Below are 27,630 nucleotides of genomic sequence, written 5' to 3'. Positions count from 1 at the left end.
TTAAGAGCCGTTTGGATGTGGTGCTCAGGGATATGATTTAGCAGAGGATAGTTAGAGTTAGGGTCTGGTTAGGCTGCGGTTGGACTTGATGATCTTCAAGGTCTTTTCCAACCTGGGTAATTCTATGATTCTATGAAAGTGGCACAGAAGAAGTTAGTAAGATTTCAGTTTTACTCGGTGATTGTTCTGTCTCTGAAGGCAGTTAAATGAGGCTAAGCAACATGACCAGAAAGCAAATATTTCAAGCAGCATCACTTTTTGAACTAATCAACTAATCTCAAAGGAGTTGTATGTTAATTATTTTTACTCCTTCAAAATTCAGAATTTAGATCAGATTTAGAGGTGTCAGTATTTAAAAAAATAATAATAATCTCATCTTCCTATCTGGAAACAAACAAAACATGCCTTGATTTAAAAGGAAGATATTCAAAATACTTTACCTTGCATTATTTGCTTTTAAATGTTTAAGTATATTTTTTGTATATTAACAGCTTGAGCTAGCTTCTGAGCAGGTATTCCAAAGCAGTTGTTTAAAAGCTACTTCTGATTAGGAATCTATGAAGTCACATTTACATGAAGCTAATAATACCTCAGAGTCTGCTTGAACATGTGCTATGCTAATGCATTTTGCCTCTGAACTAGATGTGTTTGTGCTTGAGCAATCTTTATATATATATATATATATATATATATTTGCTTTATATATATATATATATGGGTGAAAAAATTCTCTTGTGATTTATTATAATTCTGGTTATTGCAATTGCCTGTTTATTTCTAGAAAGAAAGAAAAAAAAAACCACTCAGAAATTTACATTGTTTATTAATTTGAATAAAAGGAATTTTATGGCTTTGTTAACCACAGGTACTTAATGATTTGTTAAGTTTCACATGTAAATTGCTGTGGTGGCATAACTTACAAGACTGGTTTTCTCTAATTGCTGGTATTTCTCTTTAGGCCCTGCCATCCTAGAGGATGTGTTGATTGAAGTATTTCGAACATTATATACACAGTGCAAAACAGAGTTGGAGCTTCAGGCAGAGCCTTCCTTCAACAAAGATCACACGCAACTAAGCAGGTGAATGATACATGAAAGGTATTTTGTATTTAAAAAAAAAAAGCCTTTTTGTGTCTGAAAGCATGCTGTATCTAGGCCATGGCTGCAAAGCCTGTAAGACTGTGACCTTGTTTTCTTCCTGATATGGGTTCTATTGATAGCAATTGCAACTTCTGTGTTCTGTGCTAAGGTCTGCAGGGGTATCTTTTTTTTTTCTTTTTTTTTTTTTTCCTTTTTTTTTTTTTTCCCTTTAAAATGTAGAATGTTACAGTGTGTCTTAAAATGCAGAATAGGGAAGCTCCTAGTGGGGAAGGAACAATTATGGGAGTGATGAGGACAAAACAGACAGGAAGGCTGGCAACCATGCAGAGACTTGGTTGTACAGAGCCTACTGGTATACTAAACCCTAAGGCAGAGTTGGTGTTGGGGGAGATGGTGATTCAACACTATCAGTTGTTGGTGGATAAACTTGATGCTTGATTAAGTAACTCAGAAATTAAGCATAAAAATATCAAATGTTCCTTTTTATTTTCTTTTAGCAAACTGAGGGAAAACAAGAAAACTGCAGAACTGATCAAAACTGCCAATCTTCTGTTTAATTCCTTTGAGCCTTATTATATGTGGGATTACATTGCTCGTTGGTTTGAAGAATGTTGTAGGTAGGACATAATGCTTTCTCTCTGTGTATGTAATATTGAAGTTATCTTTTGTTTTATAGCTGTTGTTTTTTTCTTTTTGTTTTCTTCATAGAATTTAACCTAATGTAAATGTGATTATCTAGGCTGTAAGTCTGACTAACCTGATTATCTTCTATGACAAACTGACCCACTTAATAGATGAGGGAGAGGCTGTGAATGTTGTTTACATGAATTTTAGTACAGTGTTTGACACAGTTTTTCACAGTATTCTAGAAACTCTGGCTGCTCATTGCTTGGAAAAGTGTACAGTTTGGAAAAGAACTGCCTCACTGACCAGGCCCAAAGAGTCCCAGTGACTGAAGTTAGATTCAGTTGCAGATGACCTGTGGAATTCCCCAGGGCTCAGTGCTGGGGACAGTTTTGTATTACATTTGTATTGGATCTGGATGTGGGGATGGGCTGTTGATCTTGAGGGTAGGAATTAACTGCAGAGGAATCCGAATAGGATGGATCAATGAACTGAGTCCAGTCACAGAACATTTACCAAGGCTCAGTGCTAGGTCCTGCACTTAGGTCACAGCAACCATATGCAATGCTATGGGCTTGAGGGAAGAGCATTTGGAAAGATGCCTGGCAGAAAAGGACCTAGGGTCGCTGATTGACAGCTGATGAATGTGAGCCAGCAATGTGCCCATGTGGCCAAGAGGGCCACTGGTGGATTCTATTATTGGTTACCATGCTTGTTGCATAAAATGTCACTGTAAGTGGTGGTGTACAAATACAGGCTTTTTTCAGCTTGCGTTTCATTATTTTGTGAATAAAGCCTCTTCTACAGTTAAAGGATGGTTGCATAGTTCCAGTAGAAACCACAGTGGGGTCAAGTGAAGAACTTACAAACAAATAAGGACTCTCCTTTTTCTGTTAAGGATTGTCTTTCCTGTGCACAGCTTTGTATTAACTTACAATAATGTGGTTAATAAAAGAGGAGAAAGAATGACATTTAAACTTTGTTTGAATTTTGCAGGAGGACATTACATGCCAGACTTCAAACTGGGCCTGCAGGTGGTAATGAACAATCTGAGTTACCCCTGACAAATTTCTGCTTGTTAGTGGATTTTTTGTTGGATATAGTGTCTTTGGTAAGAACTGCTATATTTATTGCTAATACTGGAATGCTGTATGTTGAAAGTCTACGGAAGTAGCATATCTGCTTTGTTAAATTTATTTAGTTGTTGGGCATATTTAAATGAAGTTATGATGCTTATCCCTGAAACTTTTCTTGTTGTTTGTCCTCTGTTTCATTTCTCAAAATGGCACTGTATTAATTACAAGCATAGTCCTCTGTAATTTTGTCAGTTTATATACGCAACTTTCTTTTAAGACTCCTTTAAATGTCACGATAATGTATCATCTGTTGGCATTGCTTAATGTAGCAATGACTGTTGAAACTGTTTTGCTTTCTATACTGTCTTTCTTCAATTCTTTGCTTTCTCATTTCAAAGCCTACTAGAAGCATGAGAGTGCTGTGTCAGGTATGGCAATCAGCCTGTTTTCCATTTATTTATACTTCTTATACTTTTGTTTATCTTGTTGTTATTCTTAAATTTGTATGTTAAGGTTATTAAAATAATAGTATTATTTGGTCTTATTAAAATACATTATAATGTGTACATAGTGATCATGATGTATAATTTGAAAAAAATAAGTGTATTTGTTGGTTACTCACTTGTAAAGTTAATTATCTAAATTTTTCTAAGTATGTAGTTCTTCTCAGATGTAAAGACTTTAATTTTCTTTAAAAATTATTATTTATTATTTTTAATTATTATTTTCAATGCATCTAGAACACAGTTAATCAGATGGCAAGTAACATTGTTATAGCAAATAATTTTAAGGTGGAGTTTGTGTTACAACATCTGAGATGTACTATTTCTTTTTCAGGAGACTTACATTGAAATACAGACAGAGCACTTGCCTCAGCTGTTGCTCAGAATGATTTCTGCACTGACAAGCCATCTTCACACTTTGCACTTGTCTGAGCTTACTGATTCTCTCAGACTCTGCTCAAAGATCCTTAGTAAGGTTCAACCTCCTCTGCTCTCTGCGGGTGTAGATGGTACACTGCAGCTTCCTAGTGGGCACAGCAGCTCCATCAAAGAATGGGAAAATAAAAAGGTAAGTGGTTATTTAAGGGGAAAAAAAGTGGTGCTTTTTTGCTTGTCTCTTTTCCTTTAATGAAAAGTGGATTTTCTGAGTCGGTGTTGGACTACCTAGTTTTCATTAGATTTAGCTTAATATACAGGAATATATATAAAACTTGGATCATCAAAAGAAATTACATTGTTGTTGTAAAAAGCCTTAATTCTTAAAGGTTTTTACCTAGTTTTAATATTACATATATATATATATTTATATAGTTTTTTAGTTTGGAAGTGTTTCAGAGTAATTAACTAGAACAGCTGTTTCTAGTTGTGATGCACTTCAGTAGTCTGATCTTATAGAATAACTGGACTTGAAAGAATTCCTGTGGTGACAGGACAAGGGGAAATGACCAGAAACTGGAACATAAGAAGTTCTGCATGAACATTTGGTCTGCCAAGCTCACTGAAAGAGCCCATAAAAGCTCTTAGCGCAATGTACATTATTTTGCAGAAAATGTGTTTATATGAATAGATTTAAAACTGAGGGATACATTTGTGACAAATATTTTCTTACTAATAAATGACTGTTTAAAATTGGTTATTTAACTTCTATCTTAATTAGGTGCCATCAGTTTCTCTTGAGAATCCTAATGACGTGTTTGAAGATGGTGAAAATCCTCCAAGCAGTCGATCATCAGAAAGTGGATTCACAGAATTTGTACAATACCAGGCAGATACTACTGATGACATTGACAGAGCACTAAATGAAGGTCATGGTGCACCTGGCATTCCTATTATAGGTAGCACGTCCTCAGAGACTGAGACGGCATCAACTGTAGGATCTGAGGAAACTGTTGTTCAGCCTCCTTCCATAGTAACACAGGGAACAGCAACTCGAAGTGGGAAAACGATACAGAAGACAGCAATGCAGTGTTGTCTGGAGTATGTCCAACAGTTTCTAACCAGATTTATTAACCTGTACATCATTCAGAGCAATTCCTTGTCTCAGCCCTTAGGGACAGAGCTTCCTGCAGACCCTGCTAGAGAGCAAGGACAGACCACAAAATGGGATAGAGAACAAGGAGATGCTAAGGTGAAAAAAATGAACAAGAAAAATTCACCAAAGGAATACCTTCCTGCCTTTATTGCTGCTTGTCAGCTTTATCTCGAATGTTCAAGCTTTCCCGTTTACATTGCTGAGGGAAACCGTACTTCAGAATTACATCCTGGCAAGCCTGAAGTTGGTAAGCTGGACTCTGTTCTTCATTTCCAAAGTTCTTCCTTTCAAAACATTTTTAAAGTAATAGTGTTAATTCTTCGTGTGTGCTACTGTTCACAATTCCCCTCAGAAATACAAGTTTCCTTTTTTATCAGTTTGTTTGGTTTTTGAAAGCTGAACTTTTTCCTCATAGATTTCCTCAGGATCAATGCTGCCATGGGATTTAATACCAATTAGAATTGGGATAACAAGTGTAAATTATACAAACTGGAGCCTGAGAGTAGGACCCCGACTTTCAAGTGTTCCTTTTTACTGAGTGAATCCAGGAATGTCTTCTAATAATCTTCTATAACGTGACCCTGAAATATGTAATTAGTGGTCTGGTGTTTTGTTTTGTTTTCAAATAGTACTAGCCTGCAATTGAGTGTTGTGGCAGATGACTGAGAAAACCTTGAAATATCAGCTACCTGCTTATTATGTTTCTGTACACTTCTGATCATCATTGTCTTATGAATTCCAAAGGAGAAAGCCCATAAAACCTGAGTAGTAACTTGTGTCTCATGAACGTGAAGGCAGTACTTTTAGGAATCCCATCCACTTTGCTAAGTGTCTTAGATTTGTATTGCTCATTTGCCATCTGAACTTTCACATTTGTAGTGTTGCAATGGAGTCTGTTATACAGTTTGGCTTTAAGGAGTATGTATGAACTGCATGTGGTTGAGGTTAACTGAAGGGGTTCGGTTTTGCTTCAGATGTGAACATGAATTGTGCAGAATGGCAGACAGGAGTAGCAGTGGAAATGGGACTGTAAAGCTTCCCAGAGAGTTCTGCTTCCTATAGCTGCTGCTGGCAGGGTGCAAAACAGGAGAAGGTAGTTCCTGTAATTCACACCGGCCTTTTCTTTATCTATTGCAATGTTTCTTTACTGTAGTGGAAGCTGTTATTATTGAAGGGTTCCTAAGTTTGGAAAATGCTTTTGAGTTATATTGATGATGGCTCAATTGCCTTTAATCAACAGTGAGAATCTTCTGTTTATGTGAAAGAGCCAAATTAATCTTGCATTGAGAGAATATAACTGCAATTAAAATTTGCTGCATTCTAATTTTCTCAACTAAGTGTGCTATTATTAATTGACTCAATTCCATTTTTAACATCTTCAATCTCAAAACAACATCTGTATCTCTAAGTGGTAGAATATTATGTGGGATTGTTAGGTATGTTTTTGCTCTAAATTGTTTGGCAGAATATTATTATATTATACATGTGATTTTTATTTCAGACTGTGAACAAGTTCAGCCCCCACTGTGGCTTCAGACTTTAATGAATGCTTGCAAGCAAGCAAGAGATTTCAGCATTCAAGGTGTAACTATTTCCCTTGTGATGGACTTGGTTGGATTGACTCAGTCTGTTGCACTTGTCACTGGAGAAAATTTGAACAATGTGGAAACAGCTCAGCCTCTTAGCCCTAACCAGGGAAGAGTGGCTGTGGTCATCAGACCTCCTCTTACACAAGGCAATCTGAGATACATGGCTGAAAAGACGGATTTCTTTAAGGTACAGCACAGCACCTCACTGATTCTTACTTTATACTTTTTTCTTGACTGATGAGGACTGACAGTTGTTGCCATTTAGTCATTCTTAATTTGATAAACACGATTTCCTTGCTGAGTGTTCTGATAACAGTTGTAATGTGTTGACTTCTAAATGAATATATTCAGTAATTTTTCCCACTGTGATTGTTCTACTGGCTGCTTGGGTAAAAACACTTGTTTGGATCTGTATTTTGAAAATGTAAATGAGAGCTGATTGAACAAGCAAAAGTATGAAGTGGAGGCAGATATACATGATTTAAGACTCTGGTAAATCATGCTTTGCATTTTTGATTACCTTTTGAAAATACAAATGTAAATCAGGAGCAGGGTATGTTATGTAGTTAAATAAATTTCCACTTGAATATAATTATGGAGATACCTGTAAGTTCTGACTCATAACAGGATTTCTTTGTGTGGTTAGCTATTGCAGTGCTTCAAGTAGCTATACTTAGTGTATTTTCATACAATTAGAACAGTTTTGTAGATTGGCTCTTTGTCATATGCAGTCATCAGATATACTGTCCATAACTGCATAGAACTCAGCACAGTTCAGAAAAAAATAAGGCGTGATACTCATTCACTTGTCTTTATTACAACTTCTGTTTTCATGTCCAAAGCATATAGCTTTAACTCTTTGGGACCAGTTGGGTGACGGAACTCCTCAGCATCATCAGAAGAGTGTGGAGCTCTTCTATCAGCTGCACAACCTCGTTCCATCTTCTAGCATTTGTGAAGATGTTATTAGTCAGCAGCTGACTCATAGAGACAAGGTAAGTTGTTTGTGTGGTTACTGAAAGATGGCTTAAGTATATGTTTAATATTAGTGAAATATATTTGGACTTGATACCTCATTGGAGGATGGTAATAAACTTCAGTATTTTACGAATGTTGCATTGTGTTTCTAAGTTTGTTTCAAAAGTTAAAAATATTCTTATTTTACATGCAGAGAGTTGGATTCTTCCACCCTGACACCATGACCTTCTTTCCTACATTCTCACTTGAAGAAATTTTAACCTAATCTCTGTATCTGATTCCCATTTTGTTGATGTTTTGGTGTTTCAGAAATGTATAAAAAGTGTTTTTAATGGTAGTTTCTCCTAACAGCTCCTCTTTCCCTGAACAGCTTCTTTACTTTTAAGCATCCTTCGTTTTGCTGTATCTTTAACACCTCTTTTTTCTGAACTCTGGTGTACTCACCTGACTCTTGCATCTTGTTCTAATAATTTGTCTGAAAGTACCTGTGCTTTCCTCCTTCTTTACCTCCACAATATGTGGAGAAAGAAAGAGGGGAAAAAATAAAGTGTTTTTTGTAACTGCTTTGCCTCTGACTTTAATTTCTTTTCTCTTAAGACAGCACTGTGTGGATCCATGTCTCTGGGTCAAGGTGCCCTCCTTAACTGCCTTTCTGTTTGTCACTGTCTTCCATGTAAAGTGTGAGATTTGCTTTCAGTTCTTACCCTTTCAGTGAGAAACTGCTGCATCTGATGGTATTATTTTGTTTCTGCCTAGTATCACTTCTGTCATATACGCTTTCTCTTTTTTGGCAGCAAGAAGTTTATTTTCTTGTCTTTCTGGCCATTTATGCATTATCTGATTATGGTTCTTTCTGTAAGAATAAATGTAAATATCAGAGAAAAGTGTAGCTTTTAAGTGTAATTCACATGCAGATCCCTAGAGCTGTGCTGTCTGAGCTTCATCTTCTGACCTTTCTCGTCATTAATTATTTGCATTCCTTTGAGATTCTTTTCCCCTTTTAGGAAGCAAGGAGGTTATAGTAACTAGATATCCTCATTGAAGAGTCTTCTTTACAGTTATGTGGCCCCTCTCTTTTGTAGTTGTACCATTGAAAGAGTTGAATGCTGAATGTTCACATTTGCCTGTTCTTACAGGCTGTCTGCTAAACCACTGTGACAGTAATTGACAGGGTTTGCTTGTTTTGCATCTGTCCATGGGAAGTGTGGTGCTTGCCTAATCCTCTCAAAGTGACATTGCACTTGAGATCTGACTCGTCTTTGTGCCTTTCTTCAGTATGCTGCTAAAGCTTCTCTGTCCTTGAAGGTCTTTATTTTCCATCACTGCCTCCTGTAAACAGCTGTGGAGTACAATTTGAACAGAACCTCTTATTGAAAAGAATGCTGCTTCTTTGTCTCTATGACAGATGTTTGGTTACTGTTTTGCAACTTGTCCTATCTCTTGTTCTGCTACCACAGGTTATCATGTTTGCTTCTGATCCAACGTGGTGGATTTCTCCCATTTTGTTTTGCTGTTCAGAGGTTGCTTGACTCACTGCTGGCTGTTTTTTAGAAATTACCTTGGCTATCATAATGATAGCTTCTGTTTTGCTATCATGTTAGCTAGTGCTTTAAACTCTTAAATAAATGATCTGTGTTCACAACCCCAGCAGAATGAATTATAGGTCACTCCTTGCTTACATGCACTGAAACTTTCAGGCTGTGTCATTTAGATGAAGTTGCCTTTCTGCCTTTCTACCAGGGTAACCAGGTCAACAAAAGCAGTTGCGAGCCATTTTGTTAAGCACTGCAGTTCACAGCTTGGCATTTTGATGAAATTGCTAATGAGCTATAGGTTCAATTATTTTACTGGTCTGTGAACTAATGTGGGTCACTCAGTCATTTTTGCTAAATGTAAAGTGAAGAGAGTAACTTAATATCCTACCAGCATGGATTGCGAGGCTTTATGTGGAGTCCTTATGGAAGTAGAATTTTCCCTTTTTTCAGCAAGTTTTAGCAAAAAGTTTCGTGCGACTGTAGATATTGCAGCAGCTTTTTTTTTTTTTCCTTTTTCTGAAATCACATTTTTTCTAAATAAATGCTTTTCTTTCCAAAATTGTTTCACTTTTTTTTAATGAACATCTGATGTGATTTTTCTAAAACTACATTTTGTAGTTTTTATTTTTTTGTAGCTTTTACTTAAAATTTGTGTGAAAGTGGCAGCAGACCTCAGTTATTGCAGAGCTTAAGAGAAAAGCATAAAAATTGTTAGTTTAATACCATTTTCACCATTGAATATTCTCCAAGTTATTAACAGTCATTGGAAGTCATCTGCTGCAGTAATCGTGTTTTCTTTGTCGAAATCAAAACTATGAGTGAAAATTGGTGTTTTCTTGACAAACTCTATCCTAAGTGGCAAGGGAATTCTTATGTGTCCCTTGCCAGTGAATTTTCATTTTCTTGTTTCCTTGGTTACTGTGTGTGATCTTGTGATTTCAGACACTACCAGCTGGTTAACTGTAAGTACTTTCTTCTGTCTGCCACTCTGCTTCTGTTGAGTTTTCCTGTTAAAAAGTTTGTATGTTTCTTCCTGCTCTCTTTATCTTCACTAGAGCTTTAATATTGATAAGCTAACTGAAAACAGAGGCATGTAAGTCATGAGAATGAGTACTGTTCAAATTTAGTTTATTAAGTATGGCTTGAAAATGATATGAGTACCTGGAAACTAAGACAGACAAGATCAAGATGAAGAAAGGGGACAATCTAAAGATGTTGCTGAAGTTGTTTGCAAAGATATGCTCTCTATTACTGTTTTTACTATTAGAAGGCAGAATTTGAATATATGAAGTTGTTAAAAATACCTACTTTTATTTTAGGCTGTACTGTATCTGTTCTCTCCAGTTGTTGTCAGGGGTTGCCAAATTGTGGTAGATCTAACTTATAATTTGATTCACAGAAAGTAAGAATGGAAGCTCATGCAAAGTTTGCAGTGCTGTGGCATCTCACTCGTGACCTACATATTAACAAGTCATCTTCCTTTGGTCGTACCTTTGACAGGTTAGTGATGGCAAGTGTGATCCAGTTAAAAGTTTTGAGGCAAAATTGCTTTAACTAAGTCATACTGGCAGCATATTATCTTTAACATTTATGAAATACAGTGCAACTGAGAGCCAAAAAGGAAACAAATAGAAAAGTTTAGCAAACTACTTTGATTATATAAACTGTTAAGCTTTTCTGTTATCTGTAGAGTACAACAGGGAAGTAGTATTGTAATGCATTGATTCTCAGTGTGGTTCACTCTATATTGAACGTAATATCTAAGTTCTTACTGTAATTCAGTTTAAAAAAATAAAATTCTACACAAAAATGAATAATATGAAAACAGAAAGTAATAAGAAAACTAAAGAACAATTGCAATGAGATATGAAAGTTATTTTGTTTAATCTGTGATTTGTGTAAAGTGTCACGTAAACAGCAAGGGATCTCCTTTTTGCATTCTACCTATGTCAGGCTACCTTAGAAAGAACTGAATGATATGGACTTCAAACTGGGCTTATCCTCCTCAGATAAAATAAGTATTGTGGGAAGATTCTTACTTACTTGATTTTTCTATTGTGTACTTAGCTGTAGGAAGCAGATTATCAGGGTTATCTCTGCCTTGATTCCGTGACTCACTTCAAAAGTGGTTATAAATTCTGTACTTAGCTAAGAGCTTTTGAACTTGTATCACTGGAGGATGTGGAACAGTTGGTAAAATTCAGAGTCCTATATATATAATACGATTTTTCCCCAATTTAGGAAAGGATATTAAAAGCTAAAAGTATAAAAAGAAGAAAATAATGATGGTAGGAAGAACTGATATGCCAAATATGCTTCTATCAGATCTTGAAGAGAAGTTCCTTTAATAACTTGTCTTATTTTCCATGCAGCTGTGTGAATTAGCATTTTATCATTTTGTGCTATGGTAGTATCTGCAGGCTACCAAACCTTGCTGAAGCTGAATAAATACTTTGACTATATTACTGTTACTGCAAGAGCTGTGTTAACTGACTTTATTACTGGCTTTTGCTGGCAGTTTCTTAAATAGACTAAAATGTAAAAGCTAGGATTGTGAAATTTGAGTAACAAAGAAAATAGTGTTTTATAGGGAAAGTATACTGGAATATGTTCTAATGCATAGAGATTTGTCATGTATTCGATTCAAACAAGATTATACTAGTTAGTACAGAATATGTGAGGCTCATTCTTCTTCTTCCTGTTCTAGATCTCTGTTTATCATGCTGGACAGCCTTAACAGCTTGGATGGTTCTACTTGGTCAGTGGGACAGGCTTGGTTAAATCAAGTACTTCAAAGACATGATATTGCAAGGGTCCTTGAGCCTTTGCTTCTACTGCTTCTTCATCCAAAAACTCAGCGAGTTTCTGTCCAGCGAGTACAGGCTGAGTGTTACTGGACTAAGTCTCCTTGTCACCCTGAAGAAGAAAATGAAAAACACTTTATGCAGAAGTTTAGTTGTGCTGACGGTATGTAAGAAAGAAAACTCTACAAAGCTCATTAGTTATTTTTTTCATCTGCTATTTACGTAAGATATTTAAAATATAGATTTTGTGCAGCATAATTAGCAAAATAAAGTGTGACTGTTGCTTATGTGTGTGCTTATGCATGTTTTTAAATTTGAATCTAGATGTCCCAAGTACTACTGAAGTTTAATTGCCCTAATATATTTAGGCAATATATTTGTGTTCTCATGCAGAACATGTTTTATATCCTACAGACTTCAGTAGAAGCTTAGCAAAAAATTGAAATGCTTTTGTGAACCAGAACAAATAATGTGGAGATGACTGAAAACATACTGGTTCGGTTTAAGGATCTTTCTGTTTATTGTATATTTTTAGCAACGTACTATTTTTTATTTTTATTTTTTTTAATTAAATCATGAGTAGGTATGACTGTTAATTTTTCCCAAGGGAATTATGTTGTTTTACTAAGGTCTAGTACTAAAGTAATCTTGCTTCATTTACATGGACATATTGTTTTCGTATTAATGTGTTTCTGCTTTTGAGTGGAAAAAGATCTATTCATCCTGCCTTTATATAATTACAAGTCTTGATGATAACTAGAATTATAAATTTTAATTTTAAGTTCTATTCTGAATAACAAAATATTGTGTGTATAATTTATTGCTTGTTTCTCTTCAAGCATTTACTCATGTGCCTGTAAGCCAAGGACAACTCATCATACCTAAAGAAGGCAATGAAAAACAGCTTGCAATGGATGAAATGGAGAACTTCAGCCTGACTGTCAACCCTCTGAGTGACAGACTTTCCTTGTTAAGTACCAGCAGCGAGACTATTCCAATGGTTGTGTCTGATTTTGACCTTCCTGATAATCAAGTTGAAATACTGCAGAGTTCTGACTCAGGCTGCTCTCAGTCATCTACTGGAGACAATATCAGTTATGAGGTGGAAACAGAAAGCCTGAGTGCTCAAGATAGCTCTCAGACTCTCAGAGAAGATTCACCTGATGAAATTGTGCAGCAAGTGGTTACTGATCTTATATGCAAAGTTGTAAGCAGTCTTGGTGAGGAGAATGAACCAATTAAATACAGTCTGTGCTCTGAGGATACTTCATGTAAATTCAATCCTTTGGATAATCCTGAAGAGGTGACTAAAAGTGAGGAACAAAATATTGAAAGTAGCCAAAGTAGTTTGCTTAGTAATGACAGCTCCCAATTATTATCAGCATCAACAGAGACTGGACTTGAGAGCTTGAGAGATGAAATTTCAAGAAATAACTCTTCACCCTGTATTACAGCAAGCCAGCAATCCCTCTCTGATCTCACTCTTACTTCCACAGAATCTAAGTCCAGAAAGCGAAGCCACAGTAGCATTCAGTTCACCTTCAAAGGAAAACTACCAGAAAAAATGTCAGAGAAGGAAACAATTGTTAAAGAGGCTGGTAAGCAACCAGGTGCAAAACCAAAGGTGAAAATAGCCAAAAAGAAAGATGAGGAGAAGAAGAAAGCACAAACAGAAAAGCTTAAACAAACAAATGTGTTCTTCAGTGATGGTCTTGATTTAGAAAACTGGTACAGTTGTGGGGAAGGAGAAATTTCAGAAATTGAAAGTGATGTGGGTTCACCAGGAATGCGAAAATCTCCCAACTTTAATATCCATCCACTATATCAGCACGTACTGCTTTATCTTCAGCTGTATGACTCTTCAAGAACTTTGTATGCTTTTTCTGCAATTAAAGCAATTCTGAAAACAAATCCTTCAGCTTTCGTAAGTGCTATCTCCACTACCAGTGTTAACAACGCATACACTCCTCAGCTGTCACTGCTCCAGAATCTTCTAGCCAGGCATCGAATATCTGTTATGGGCAAGGATTTCTACAGTCACATCCCAGTTGATTCTAACCATAACTTTCGGAGTTCTATGTACATAGAAATTCTCATCTCCTTGTGTTTATATTATATGCGGAGCCACTACCCTACTCATGTTAAAGTGACCTCACAAGATCTAATAGGAAATCGTAATATGCAAATGATGAGCATAGAAATTTTGACGCTTCTCTTTGCTGAATTGGCAAAAGTTATAGAAAGCTCTGCAAAAGGCTTTCCTAGTTTCATTTCGGACATGTTATCCAAGTGCAAGGTTCAGAAAGTCATCCTGCATTGCCTGCTCTCCTCTATCTTTAGTGCACAGAAATGGCACAGTGAAAAGATGGCTGGAAAAAACATAGTGGCTGTAGAAGAAGGTTTTTCTGAAGACAGCCTTATAAACTTTTCTGAAGATGAATTTGACAATGGCAGTACTCTACAGTCACAGCTTCTAAAGGTACTTCAACGGCTGATTGTGCTGGAGCATAAAGTAATGACTGTGCCTGAGGAAAATGAAACAGGCTTTGACTTTGTCATAACAGACTTGGAGCACATTGGTCCCCAGCAGCCAATGACATCTCTTCAGTATTTACATTCCCAGCCAATAACTTGCCAAGGCATGTTTCTCTGTGCAGTGATAAGAGCTTTACATCAACACTGTGCCTGTAAAATGCATCCTCAGTGGATTGGCCTTATCACTTCCACTTTGCCTTACATGGGAAAAGTTCTTCAGAGGGTGGTTGTTTCTGTAACTCTTCAGCTCTGCAGGAACTTGGACAATTTAATTCAACAGTATAAATATGAAACAGGATTATCTGATAATAGGTATGTAGAGGCGTATAATCCTGTAAAATGTATTTGTCTGTGTTGAATTACCTTGTCTACTGAGAAACGCATTTAAATATATATATGTATTATCCATTTTAGACCTATTTGGATGGCATCAGTCACTCCTCCAGATATGGTTCTAACCTTATTGGAAGGGATTACAACAATAATTCATTACTGCCTCCTAGATCCATCAACACAGTATCATCAGGTAAACTTGGTCATCTGAGTGGTTCCTAATGCAGTTTATTTCCATGCTGATATCTGTCTCCCAGTTTCTGACTGGATTGTATTAGTCATGCACTGTATCAAAATGTCATCTTTTTTCTTTTTTATATTCAGTTTTTCTCATAATCAGGCAATGCTTTTGATCTCATAGTATGTACACAGTCTCTTAGGAACTTGACACACGTTCTGCAAGAAAACTTTTGTCCTCATGTATTTGCTATCTTTTTTTGTTTTGTTTGAAAAAAAGTCAAGACATAGAGCTTTCTTGTATGTTGTCTCAATTTATGTTATTTTACTAATGTTGTTTATGTAGATATTTAATACTCTTCCTTCTCTTTCCCCCTGAAATTCACTAGCTTTTGGTTAATGTTGATCAGAAGCACTTGATTGAAGCTCGCAATGGGATTCTGTCTATCCTGCATATGATCATGTCTTCTGTGACGCTGCTGTGGAACATTCTTCACCTAGCAGACTCCTCAGAGAAAACTGCTGCCGCTGCTGCTGCATCTGTTACCACTATTAATCTTGGTTCAACAAAGGTCAGGCTATCTGGGATAACATCGTTTAAATTGTTCCTAAGTGCTTTTTGTCAAAGTAAATCCACTTGCATCTCTTAAATGTAAACTGGCTTTTAACACATTTGTCCTCATCTACACATTCTGCCAAAAAACAAGGCTTTCTAAATGGGTATTGATTTTTCCCAAATCCAGAATATTCTAAGGAACGCCCAGCACATGCTGTGCATGAAGAAATCCTTTTTAAGCCTGGCAGCCTCACTTGTGTCAAGCACATAGTCAAACTCCAGAGTCCTGTATAACATTTTCTTGCAGCCTTATACAATTTCTGCTTGAATGTATAAGTCTAGAAGTGTCTTTCAGAAAACAGATTAAGAGCATTTTTTCTCTGACATCTTCCTGTCATTTAAAAAAAAAAAAACAAACCAAAAACCACACACACACAAAAACCTACACCTGGACGAAGGACAGGATGAGAAGGTACCTTAAGCATAAAAAGTGCTCTATTTTCTTACCCAAACTTGCCTGAAGAAGGATGGCACACGTATGTTGCTAAAAATTGCAACAGTGAATATTTCAGTCTCCTAGAGTAAAATGTTCTTTTTTTATAGACTTTTTTTTCCCTACCACTTGATTTTTGTCTCATTTGCAGTAAAGTCTTTCCCTACTTGTAGATGTAAATGTTTTCTTCTTCATAATTCTCACACACATTTGATAATTATGTCTCCACTTACGTTTGTCTCCTGACTATACATACCCATTTCTTCCTCTTATAGGTCACTTTCTGTATCACTAATCTTTCTTGTTTTTTATAGTTTGAGTTCTCTCAGCTTGTGTACATTTCTTGAAGTAAGGTGTCCAAAACTGGACATGGTACATGGTATCTTCTTTCAGGGTAAATATTTCATGTCTGTCATGAAGTGCTGCTGTTTATGAATGCTCTTTTTATTCCCCTTTCCTTGCAAAGTTGTCACAGTGAATTTGTGATCTGCTATAATCCAAAGGTTTTATTTTTATGCAGCACTGTTATCTAAATACTTTTTCATCGTGAATAATCAGTTGTTTTTCCCCTACCTTTGCATGCAGAGCTCAAGTTTGTTACTGTAGTTTACCTTTTTCAGGACATTTTTCCAGTTTGTCAGATCACTTTGATTTCTGTATCTTCCTTTCAGTCTCTTCCCTCTTCATTATCGTTTGCAAATTTACAAAGTGTATTTTCTCTTCCTTCATTTTAGTCATTAGTAAAATGATTGAAGACTACCACATGTAAAGCAGAGCTTTATGATCCCTCTGAGTGCATTCTTCCGTTTTCACAAAAAATCAGCGATAGTTGCTGTCCAAGTCTGGCTTTAGAACTAGTTGTTCTACACATAGTGTGGGAGTTCTTATCTAAATATTCGTGTTATTTCATCTTTCAGAATTTGAGGCAACAGATTCTTGAGCTGTTGGGTCCAATTTCAATGAATCATGGTGTTTACTTCATGGCTGCCATTGCGTTTGTATGGAATGAAAGGAGGCAAAATAAAAACGCTTCCAGAACAAAGGTATGTTTATATTAATGCAGTCCTTTTAAATAGCAGTGACAGCTTTAAGTGATTTAAAAATGTAAGGTCTAAGACTTGAGCATTCCATTGAAATGGAAAACATTTTTAACTAGTATCTGTACACTCAGGGAATTACCAGTTTGAAACTTTGTATTATTTTTCCTATACCTTTCTAGATTCCAGAACTACATGTGCCATCAAAGCTGCACTGTAGCAAAACAAGAAAGTAACAATCTGTGCACAGATTCAGTGATGTGGATGCACACTAAGTACCTTCACAAATAGTTGAAATTTTTTATTCATATATCCTATTTCCACAGCCTGTTAAAAGCATGATTTTGTTGAATAATTTATAGTTCACTGTATTCACAGTCAGATGTCAGAGTTTAATCACTATCCTTTTTATTTGTCTAGATCTGCTCAAATAGAATATTTGCTGCCTTTTTGCTTTTGAAGCCACTATTATGCCTCTGCAATTATGTTATATTTCAGTCTTTATTTATGCAATTATCTCAGACACTGCAATAGAACTTACATTCTTTTCCTCAACGCCCTTCTCAACCTCCTTACTACATCTTTTTAAGAGAATACTCTCAGTTTGGTGATGTCTTTGTAGAACCTTTTGACTTGAATCACGTACTGGCTAGAAACAACTTCTGTAAAGTTGTCTCTAATATATCGAGCATAGCTATTTTTACTCCAACTCTTAAATTATCAGAATATTGTTCTTCAGTTCATAGAAATTTACTCCTTCAGTGCTTTGTTAAAAGTGTCATGAGCACTAAAGACAAATTCCAGAGAGGCTTTGTAGTCTGTATAAACATGCTGTTCTGCAAAGCATTTCTGATCTGGATCCTGTTTCTCCTCTGTCATAGTTGGTTTAATTTCATTTACTTCAGAAGCAAGCCCATGAGGCAAATTGTCTTAATTTTAGTATAGGTTTTGTGATGGTTAACACAACGTATCTGATTCTTCCAGGTTATACCTACAGCAGGTGAAGAACAGCTTCTGCTCGTCGAGCTAGTTCGGTCCATCAGTGTTATGAGAACTGAGACTGTTATACAAACAGTGAAAGAAGTTTTGAAGCAGCCTCCCGCCATAGCAAAGGACAAGGTATGAAAACTGAGGAAGTGCTATTTGCTTATTTAATGTCTTCTTACCACAACTTAGGACACTGATGATATAGATACTTTGTGAACAATACTGAGGAAGTAATCATTCTCACAGTAAGTACAGGATCTTTAAATATCTTGTAGATGGATGAACTTCTGGTGTGAGGTCATAATCTACTTAAGTCAGTATAATTTTTTTTTAACAACTGTAGTCCTGTTTCTTGCTTTTCTACTAAGCGTTTTCAAGGAATAGGTTACTTACTTGAAGTAAATTCTTGATATTTCTTTAACTGATTTCTTGATACAATGCATAGTTTAGGATGTTGAAGAAATAAGATTTTACATTTTAAGGCAGTTGTCTAATTAATATCCATTATAACCTTTCTGTAACAAGAAAGGCCAAGTATCTTTCCAGGTCTTCTGAATAGTGTTCTTTGATTTTTCCCAAGAAGGCTTCTGCAAAGCACTTGGTTTATCAGACCCTTGGTGAATGTTAGCCCAGAAATTAAATCAAGAGTTACTAATGCCTGACTGTGTAGAGCAGTATCTTGTCAATAGTCATCCTACTAAGGTGGCATTCTCTTTCTGAGTCTTCAGTAATTAAAATGCTTCTGTTTAATTAGTCTCTGCTTTTCCTCAGAAGTCATTAGGAAGAGCAAGGTACAGAAACGTAAACTTTTAATTGCTAAAGGCAGATGTGGATTTTAAATGCCTATTGGCCAGTTTAAACTTATGGCTTAGGCTGACCAAAGCAAGATACATTGAAATAAATAAGCTCATCATACCCTCACTCATTTATCTTTCTATTTCTTGAGTTCAGACTCTAGGTAAAACCTGCATTTCTAGTACTCAACAATTACCTCTAAAATTTCTGCAGTCAGAAGAAATTAGGATCAGAACATTTACTGTCATCCTCATCTCCTCTATTACCAAGGCTTATTTTATTGCACCCTCCATCAGTTCTACCAGAGAAGTGGTGAGAAGAAGTTAGATTGTGTTGAGCAACTACTTTACCTTTCTGTGAGCTGCAAATGCCTCTTCTTCTGCCAGAAACTCAGGAAGTGAGGAGATGGAAGGAGAAGTGAATCTGTACACGTTAAGTTGATGGATAAAGCTTCTCATGCTTTCTGTCCCAAAGACCCTCAAAGATCCTTTCTCTCCCAGTACTTCAATCTGTAACATTTCTTTATCAGTTAAATGCAGCTTCCATTGTGATCCCACCAAATGCTCTTAAACTGGTGACTTTTGACTGGTATCCAGAATTCCTCTGGAAAAGTGAGGACTGCAGAGATAATAGTGTCTTCGTGCTCTCCTCACAAGAAGTGTGAGGTACACATTTGATTTCCTTCCTCATTGGGATGAGTTAGTACATCTTTTTCATTTTCATCATTTTTGATGCCCGAGCTGTTCCTTTATCTTGACCTGGGAGATAAGGAGAGCCTGAGGATGCAGCCAGATCTTCTGGATCAGAAACAGAAGTTCCTACTGCAGACTGCTCACTTTCAGCATCTACTATCTCAGTCTGACTGTGCTTTGTGCTCACAACTGGTTTTACAGGGCGCTAGTACTTACCCTGCCAGTTGGCAAGTGAAATCCCATGGAACTGTTGAGAGGTTCCGGTGGGAGAGGCTTAAGCATCACCATGTGACGCTTGGCTGAAGATGCTGTGACTTAAATACATATCCAAACTGGCGTACTTCTTTTTTTGTGGTAGAATTTCTTTCTGAAGTTATAAATCCATAATTTAAGGAAAATAGATTTGTTATCTAAAAGGCATTGGGAATATCTAAGTAAATTTTAAAGATGCAGAGGCTATGTAGAGGCTATGTAGTATAAGTGCTTTGCAGTTTTGGTTGTTTTGTGCAGGTGATTGGAAGCCTGTGTTGTTTGTTTCCTTCATATTAGATACGAAATGCAAATGTTGAATAGACTTTGGAAATAGTACTTTTATTGAGGATGTATGCCAGCATATTTGATAATTATACCTAAAGATATGCTCACTGACCACAAGTCAGTGGTATTTTTAGTGAGTATGATGGTGCAGGTAAAAAGAGTGAAATATTTTTCTAGATGATAACAGTACTCTTAAGCATATTAAAACAAAGCAAGTTTCATTCAGTGCAGTTACCTTCTTATGATATGATTGCCTGAGAGAAAGATATGCCCTTTTCTAACAACTTTCTTTTCCCCTTCATTTCTGCTTATTCATGTGATCAACAGATCTATAAAAGGGGCCATATTAAAAAAAACATATTAGCATCATTCACTTGCAACAGCTATCTCATTTACTCTATTTATACATTTCTAATAACAATATGTTAATAATTTTGTTCTTAAAAGCTGTGCTAGAATAGTTTTGATAACCTGATTCATTTGTATGTGGTTTTATAATTAATATCCAAAGTAAAAATATAAGAAGGATGTTAAACTATCATAGTGTCCAAAGGAGGGGTTAAGAAGTCTGTCTTCTTATTTCACCTTGACATTCCACTTCTTTTCCTCTCAAATCCTCTCTTGTCAAACATTTGGTAACCCAGGCAGTGCTGATCTAGTGATTAACGAGATAAATGATCTGCTCTAAAAGTAACCCACAAAAAGCCTGGTCAGCTTTTGGCTTCACAGTGACAATGTACAACATCCTGGCTTGGCACAAAGAGAGATGAAGTGACTGAAGGAACTGGGACTGTTCTGGGTAAGAAGGAGGCTGAGGGGAGACCTGATTGCTCTCTTCCAGTATCTGAAAGGTGCTTACAGCCAGAGCAGGGTTGGTCTCCTCTCACTTTTGTCAGGTGACAGGATGAGGGGAAATGGCCTCAAATTGTACCAGGGTAAGTTTACATTGGATATCAGGAAAAACTTCTTTACAGAAGGAGTTGTTAAGCACTGGAATAGGCTCTCCAGGGAGGTGGTTGAGTCACCATTACTGGATGTGTTTAAAAACTGTCTGGATGTGATGCTCAGGGACATGATTTAGTGGAGGATTGTTAGTTAGGGTAGTATTGGCAGGTTGGACTTGATGATCTTGAAGGTCTTTTCCAACCTGAGCAGTTCTAAGGAAATGGATGCAAACCCTAGTGTCAGGTTGAGGGAAGTGAGGGAAAGAGGTAGAAACAAGAGAAAACAAATTTTATGAAGAGATGCCTTAATAGATATTCATAAAACCCTGTTAATGAATTAAGTTGCATCTGCAGGCATTGGCGATAACTGTGTTTTCATTTTTGCTGTAACAAGTGAGGAATAAGTCAGTTTGTTCTTCTGACAGTTTTTGTATCTTTTTTCCCAGAAACATCTTTCACTGGAAGTCTGCATGTTGCAGTTTTTCTATGCTTATACTCAAAGGTAAGACAAAAATTTAGTTGTGTCTTGATGACAGAAATAGGTGGACAGTCTGGATGTTTTATAGCCTGTAGGAAGATAAATTGCCAATATAATATAAATTGTCTAAAAATCCTGCAGGAAATCTCCTTGCAGCATAAGGAAAACTGATGTTAGTTGTGCTATAATTTGTTGGTTCCACTCCAATCTTGATTATGTTGTTCTTCCACCTTGCTCCTTTTCTTAATGTAGCTACCTAATATTAAGCAGGGGGAAAAAAGCAACCTACAAAAATCTGTGTAATTGTTGATTAACACTATCTGATAGGAGAATTGTTAGGTTAAAAAAAATAACAACAAAAAACTGGGGAATACCTGAGTGAGATGTTGCTAATTTTATTGCTGTCATTGTTCTATATTTTAGGATTCCAGTGACCAGTTTAGTGGATAGCTGGGCAGCATTGCTACTTCTGTTAAAGGATTCCATCCAGGTTGGTCTTCCAGCTCCAGGACAGTTCCTCATACTTGGGTAAGTGCACTTGATGTTTGCACTTTCTAAAGAATCATAGAATAATGAAATGGCTTAGGTCAGAAGGGACCTTAAATCCCATTCAGTTCTAACCCTCTTGCTGTGGGCAGGGCTGCCACCTACCAGATCAGGCTGTCCGGAGCTTCATCCAGGCTGTCCTTGTGTGCCTCCAAAGACCCTAACAACTAACCTGAACCTCCCCTCTTTTTTGTTTAAAGCCTTTGTCCAATCACTATCTGCCCAATTAAAAAAGACTGTCTCCTACCTATTTCTAAGCTCCCTCAACATACTGGAAGTCTGCATTGAGTTCTCCTCAGAGCCATCTTTTCTCCATGAAGAGAAGCTTCTAAAGAAGCTCAATATAAGTGTGTGAAATTGTAATGTTTCAGATTTGCCCTAGCTTTCAAAATTACTGAATAACTTATTATAAAATCAATGTCTACTTCAATTTATTTTCAGTGTTCTTAATGAGTTTATTATGAAAAATCCAAGCCTGGAGAATAAGAAAGACCAAAGAGATCTTCAGGTAAGAAATTTTTACGTTTGACTCTTTGAAAATGTTGAACAATAAATGCTGAACTTGGAAGAATTATTTGAATGACAGCACTCTATAAAAATGCTCTTTAAGCAATTAATAAGACAGTTAATAGATAAACTTCATTTGTTAGTTTCTGCTTTATTTATTGTAGCTTCTGAAGAAAGTTTTCTATCTGTCCAAGGACTGATGCTCAATTTTGGGCTAAGATGTCCTGAAAAATATTATTACTTCTGAAAACTGACTGTTCTGTAGAGCTGATTAGTGCCCCTACTTGGGGAGAGACAGCAGCCAGGTGCTGCCAGTTTTCCAGTGAAACAGCTTGGGAAACAAGAGGGAGTTGCAGGGGAAGGTCACTGGTGGAAGTGAGAAAGCCAGAGGGTGGGAGTTGTTGTCATTAGTCAAAGGTTGTCATTAGTCAATGGTGGTCATTAGTCAAAGGGTTGTGGGGCTGGAACACAGACTGAGAGAAACAAACATCAAACACGTTTATAATAGAACAGCCTTTATTAAACTTGCTAACTTTGAAGCAATGTGCCCTTTGCTGTTTTATTTAATATTTATTTCCCCCAGTTAAGCATTTGTGTATCATTCTCTTTGTGTGTGTTCTTAATTTACATTTTTAATCTTTGGTGCCTTTAGTTACAGCGGAGCCTTGCCTGTTCTTTTAATTTTGTCATTATTTTTTGTTCCTAAAATATTCTTACTAGATTTCCTGAACTCTTTTCTCCTTTAGAACAATAGCTTAAAAAATTTGAATGGGATGAAGGATATAAAAGAATTTTCTCTCTATCACAATAGGGGTTCTGTTATTATTAAAATACTGAAATATGTTTTAATATGTATGTAGCAGCATGCATTTATAAGCTCATGTTCAATTTATGCTTCGGTTTGTTCCCAAGTACCTAATTAACATTATTCTTGGTTAACAAGCAAAGGTGTTTAGATATGCCTGGGGTTCAGTTACGATATGATGTGATAATGTCCTTTTGGAAAACATGCAGAGTCCATCCTGAGTTAAGCAATTGTTCATAGACCAAATACAGCTTCCTACTGTTGTGCAAATAATAAAAGTACCAGTAGATCAAAGCTTATGTTTCTCTTTCAGTATCATTCATATCTTATTGTGAGAATGTTGCTGTCACAGTGTGTATTCAGAGCTGTAGTCAGTGCATGTGGTAGGATGGGATGTTATGAAAACACTCGAATCCACCTGTCTCACAGGAGAATGTATTCGGCATGGATTTTTGTTGTATTGACTTCGTTGAATGTACTAGAAATGTCTCATACATCAGTTCTGTACTTTCAAGTGAATCTCTAGTATCTTCTACTCAGTGTTGTTCATAAACTGTTGAAGAGTCCCATTTTCTGTGGTGTTCATCACAGAATGAGCAGAATAATATTGAACAGAAGTGATTTTTATTTTTTTTTAAGCAGTTCTCAATTAATTAGGAGATATTCTACAGAAACATCTGACAGGACCATAAGGTAGTACTTCTGCTCAAAGGTCCTAAAAGCTTCATTTATCTATCTATCTATCTATCTATCTATCTATCTATCTATCTATCTATCTATCTATTTATTTATTTATTTATTTCTATCAGGATGTAACACACAAGATAGTGGATGCTATTGGGGCCATTGCTGGTTCTTCATTGGAACAGACTACTTGGTTAAGACGAAACTTAGAGGTCAAGCCTTCCCCTAAGATTATGGTTGATGGAAACAACTTAGAATCAGATGTTGAAGGTAGTTTTGTTTTCATCCTTTTTTATCCTAAACAAAACTTTTAAATATTAATTATCACACCAAAATGAACTAAGAAGACAGTGCTAACATATTTGAATACATTAAAAATGCTTCAGTATTGTTGAAGCTTTATTGCCTTACACAGTGTTTTGGTGAAGTCTGTATACCTGTAAAATGTATGTTGTTAAAATATGCTTGCAAGTTGAATAATGGCTTAAGAAAAGTGACTTTGGACTTCATGCTACTGTTATCTTCATTTAGATATGTTGTCTCCAGCAATGGAAACTTCAAGCATAACTCCATCGGTTTACAGTGTCCATGCATTGACCCTACTTTCTGAGGTATGTATCTCCTCAAGTGCAATACTCAAACTTTTTTAAAAGGATTTTGTAAAAGGATTGAGGAATGAGCTTTGGTGGGAAACACTGATATGAATGCATTCTGTTCCCTGTCATGTAACAATAAATGAAACTTAGTTATGAAGCCAGTTATAAATATTCAATGAGATTGATGTGAAATAGAGCATGCGTATTCAGATGCGTAGTATGGGTTGCTGTTGTGGTGGCAGATTTCACGTGTTAATTATTTTTTGTGTTATTTACTGATGATAATCTCAGTCAGCCCCTGGAATTTTTCTTTTACAGGTTGTTTTGTAGAATGGTTTGTCCAAGAGCTGATGCCTCTGTGTTTTAATGTTTGTTTTAAAACAAATTAAGAGACATTTATACTTTGAATTTTGTATAGTACCTGAAATTTGATTGCCTCTATCATAAACTTGAATGCTCAGTGAAGGATATTATAAGTTGTTGTATAGAAAATAAAAAGTAGTTTCAGAATGAACGATAACATAACTTTCTCACCTGTTGCAGGTTTTGGCTCATCTCTTGGATATGGTTTTCTACAGTGATGAAAAGGAGAGGGTTATTCCTTTGCTTGTAAATATCATGCACTATGTTGTACCCTACCTCCGTAATCACAGGTATCTTTACAGTGTATTCAATATACACAGATCTCAACAGCCAGTTGAAATTTGATGTTTGTCAACAATTTATAATTCTTTCATGTTGACTTATTTTGTTTAGTGCTCACAATGCATCCAGCTATCGGGCCTGTGTTCAGTTATTAAGCAGTCTTAGTGGGTATCAGTATACAAGGAGAGCATGGAAAAAGGAAGCATTTGATCTCTTCATGGATTCTAACTTCTTCCAGATGGATGCTTCGTGTGTTAATCAGTAAGTCTTTTTTTTGTTTTTTTCTGCCTATATTGAGGGTTGCTACAAGTTTTATGTATGCAGACCAAAAATTTCCATCAGCCTTGTGTTGAGAGAAATGTGGAGGAATGCAGTGTTTTAGATTACTATTTAAATTATGAAACTCTTTTACCTAATGTGTATTTCTCCTTTTTTTCAACTTTAAGATGTTATTTTAAAGTATTTTTTGTGAGGAAAAGGGATAAACATTTATAGTTTCAGATCAAACTGCACAATATAAGTGGTACTATAGAGAGCTTGGAGCTTGTATTAGTTAAAAGAACAAGAAGAGCTTCCTGTAAATATTAGCTGCTTTTCTGATTTGTGTACAATCTTTCTCTTTCAGCTGGAGAGCTATAATGGATAATTTGATGACACATGACAAAACCACATTCAGAGATCTGATGAGTAAGTCTTCATTGATTTAGCAGTGACTTTTCTCCAAGGAAAACTTGTAAAGGAAGAAAAAAAAAGGGGTGGGGTGGGGTGGGGGGGTTGGGGAGGAAGAATAAGTATTTTGAAGAAAGCGCTTGTTCAGTGTTTATTCCAGCTTGTTTGAATTATCCACTAAGTTTGTTTCTTTCTTTCAGCTGCTTGTTTCTAGTGATCCATACATAAGATCTTTCAAAGTGAGAGAATTTGAGACTATCCTGGAGCAAGTACATTAAGCAGAGCAGATTTTTATTTTATTTTAGATTTGGCACTAACCCTGCCTGCTTAAGAAAAATTGGTTCTGCATATTTAGAACTTATGAACATCTATACCTGAAAACTGTACTTATAAGAAAACAAACTGGCTGATCTCCTTTCTGAATTCCCCCAAGCCCAGCTGTACTGTGTATAACTATGAATTTTCTTTCAAATGGATATTTGAAATTACTGTTGTTAAGAATGCAAATTGCAAAATATGCATCTTCTTAATGGTTGATTAATGCAGTGAATGTAAGAGTTACTTGCTCCTTTAAGTGAAAGAAGAAGGAAATTTAATGTTAATCCATGTTACTCATTGTTTCTTTCAGCACGAGTAGCTGTGGCTCAGAGCAGTTCTCTCAATCTTTTTGCTAATAGAGAAGCAGAGCTGGAACAGCGTGCTATGCTCCTGAAAAGATTGGCTTTTGCAATTTTTAGTAGTGAGATAGACCAATACCAGAAATACCTTCCAGATATACAAGGTCAGTAAAAAACGTAGCAATTCATGGGGTTATTCTGGAATCTGATTGCCTGAGGAATTATTTATATAACAGGACAACCGCAGGTAAATTTGTTCCCTGGAATGAATATCTGTGCATACTGAGTATGGAATTACTATGGATTTTCCTCAGAACACTTTTAGTCTTACATGATTACAAAGCATGTGGACTTTTATTATCAGTTCTTCAACAGATTACTTACTCGTTTGTCATTTTTTGCTTTGATCAATGTCCTCAGACACCCGAAAAGTGCTCTTTGACATGCTAGGTGCTTATACCTTGAATGTTCAACTAGGGGTAAATACAAAAGCTGACCCTGAAGAGTTTTTGAAATCTTTACTTTTATAGTACTTTTTTCTGCTGCTCCTGTTTATCACTGAAGAATATTTCTTTAACTGACCTTTTTTACATGATTGGGAATGAAGTCTGGCTGGTTTTCTTCTAAGATGATGCAAATAATTGCGACATCATCTTCTTGATATGTTGTCTGCTAGTGCTACCAAAGTAGGCACCTTGATCTCTTCTTTCATACAGAAAGTCAGTTACATCATCTTTCTGATTACATTTGTTCCAGGATTTATTCTTTGGAATCATGTTTTGTTTTGTTTTTCCCGGTCTGTCAGTGGCTGGCTTATGATGTTCAAGATACAAATGGTTTTGCTGCTCTGAACTGCAAAGTGCATGTATTGGCTTGACTAAAAAATTTCTTCAAGTATTGCCTCCATATTGAATGCACAGTGGTGCTTGTAGTTAAATAGTGCATTATCCTTGCATAATATTTCATATACTGTGATGCTGCAGCTTTTTCAGTAATACATATTTTACTTGTTTGAGCTGTTATATTCTTTGGAATCTCTTAGCTCGTCTTTTTGGAACGAGTCAAAATCCACGTAAAATGAACAAAACTCCCAGATGAAATATTGCATTTGTGTGGAGAAGTTTAATAAAAACACACTGCTGTTCTGAGGTTTCTTGTGTGGTAAAAGTGGCTATTCACTACAGCTTTATTCTGTCAATATAAAGTAGTAATGAAAAAATACTTAAAGCAGTGTCAAAAACAACAACAACAACACAC

The 27,630-nt window shown here is 36.1% G+C and overlaps 1 protein-coding gene across 10 annotated transcripts in view; it reads left to right on the top strand.

Moving 5' to 3' along the window:
• The window catches only part of DOP1A (DOP1 leucine zipper like protein A), a 56,816-nt gene that overhangs the window by 20,445 nt on the left and 8,741 nt on the right, over positions 1-27,630 (top strand). For 7 of the 10 annotated variants that reach the window (XR_014944166.1, XM_015858983.3, XM_015858979.3 and 4 more), the window contains exons 10-33: positions 959-1,079; positions 1,598-1,717; positions 2,721-2,835; positions 3,199-3,228; positions 3,638-3,871; positions 4,460-5,081; positions 6,336-6,610; positions 7,266-7,418; positions 10,336-10,436; positions 11,644-11,903; positions 12,580-14,587; positions 14,690-14,801; positions 15,175-15,357; positions 16,752-16,877; positions 17,856-17,990; positions 21,273-21,328; positions 21,728-21,832; positions 22,292-22,358; positions 23,972-24,116; positions 24,378-24,457; positions 24,986-25,095; positions 25,199-25,348; positions 25,713-25,774; positions 26,385-26,537. Coding sequence is in view for 9 of the 10 variants with exons in the window: in XM_015858983.3 (XP_015714469.2) it covers positions 959-1,079; positions 1,598-1,717; positions 2,721-2,835; positions 3,199-3,228; positions 3,638-3,871; positions 4,460-5,081; positions 6,336-6,610; positions 7,266-7,418; positions 10,336-10,436; positions 11,644-11,903; positions 12,580-14,587; positions 14,690-14,801; positions 15,175-15,357; positions 16,752-16,877; positions 17,856-17,990; positions 21,273-21,328; positions 21,728-21,832; positions 22,292-22,358; positions 23,972-24,116; positions 24,378-24,457; positions 24,986-25,095; positions 25,199-25,348; positions 25,713-25,774; positions 26,385-26,537 (5,523 nt within the window). In the remaining variant the exon portion in view is untranslated. The remainder of the gene's footprint in view (positions 1-958; positions 1,080-1,597; positions 1,718-2,720; positions 2,836-3,198; positions 3,229-3,637; positions 3,872-4,459; positions 5,082-6,335; positions 6,611-7,265; positions 7,419-10,335; positions 10,437-11,643; positions 11,904-12,579; positions 14,588-14,689; positions 14,802-15,174; positions 15,358-16,751; positions 16,878-17,855; positions 17,991-21,272; positions 21,329-21,727; positions 21,833-22,291; positions 22,359-23,971; positions 24,117-24,377; positions 24,458-24,985; positions 25,096-25,198; positions 25,349-25,712; positions 25,775-26,384; positions 26,538-27,630) is intronic. The other 3 variants (XM_085541927.1, XM_015858980.3, XM_085541926.1) reach the window with 1 other exon arrangement.

The sequence above is a fragment of the Coturnix japonica genome, chromosome 3 (assembly GCF_054131305.1).
Source record: "Coturnix japonica strain WE chromosome 3, WE-NBRP24, whole genome shotgun sequence".
Lineage (NCBI taxonomy): Eukaryota > Metazoa > Chordata > Aves > Galliformes > Phasianidae > Coturnix > Coturnix japonica.
Note: the sequence above shows the minus strand (reverse complement) of the source record. Positions and strands in the feature narration are given on the sequence as shown.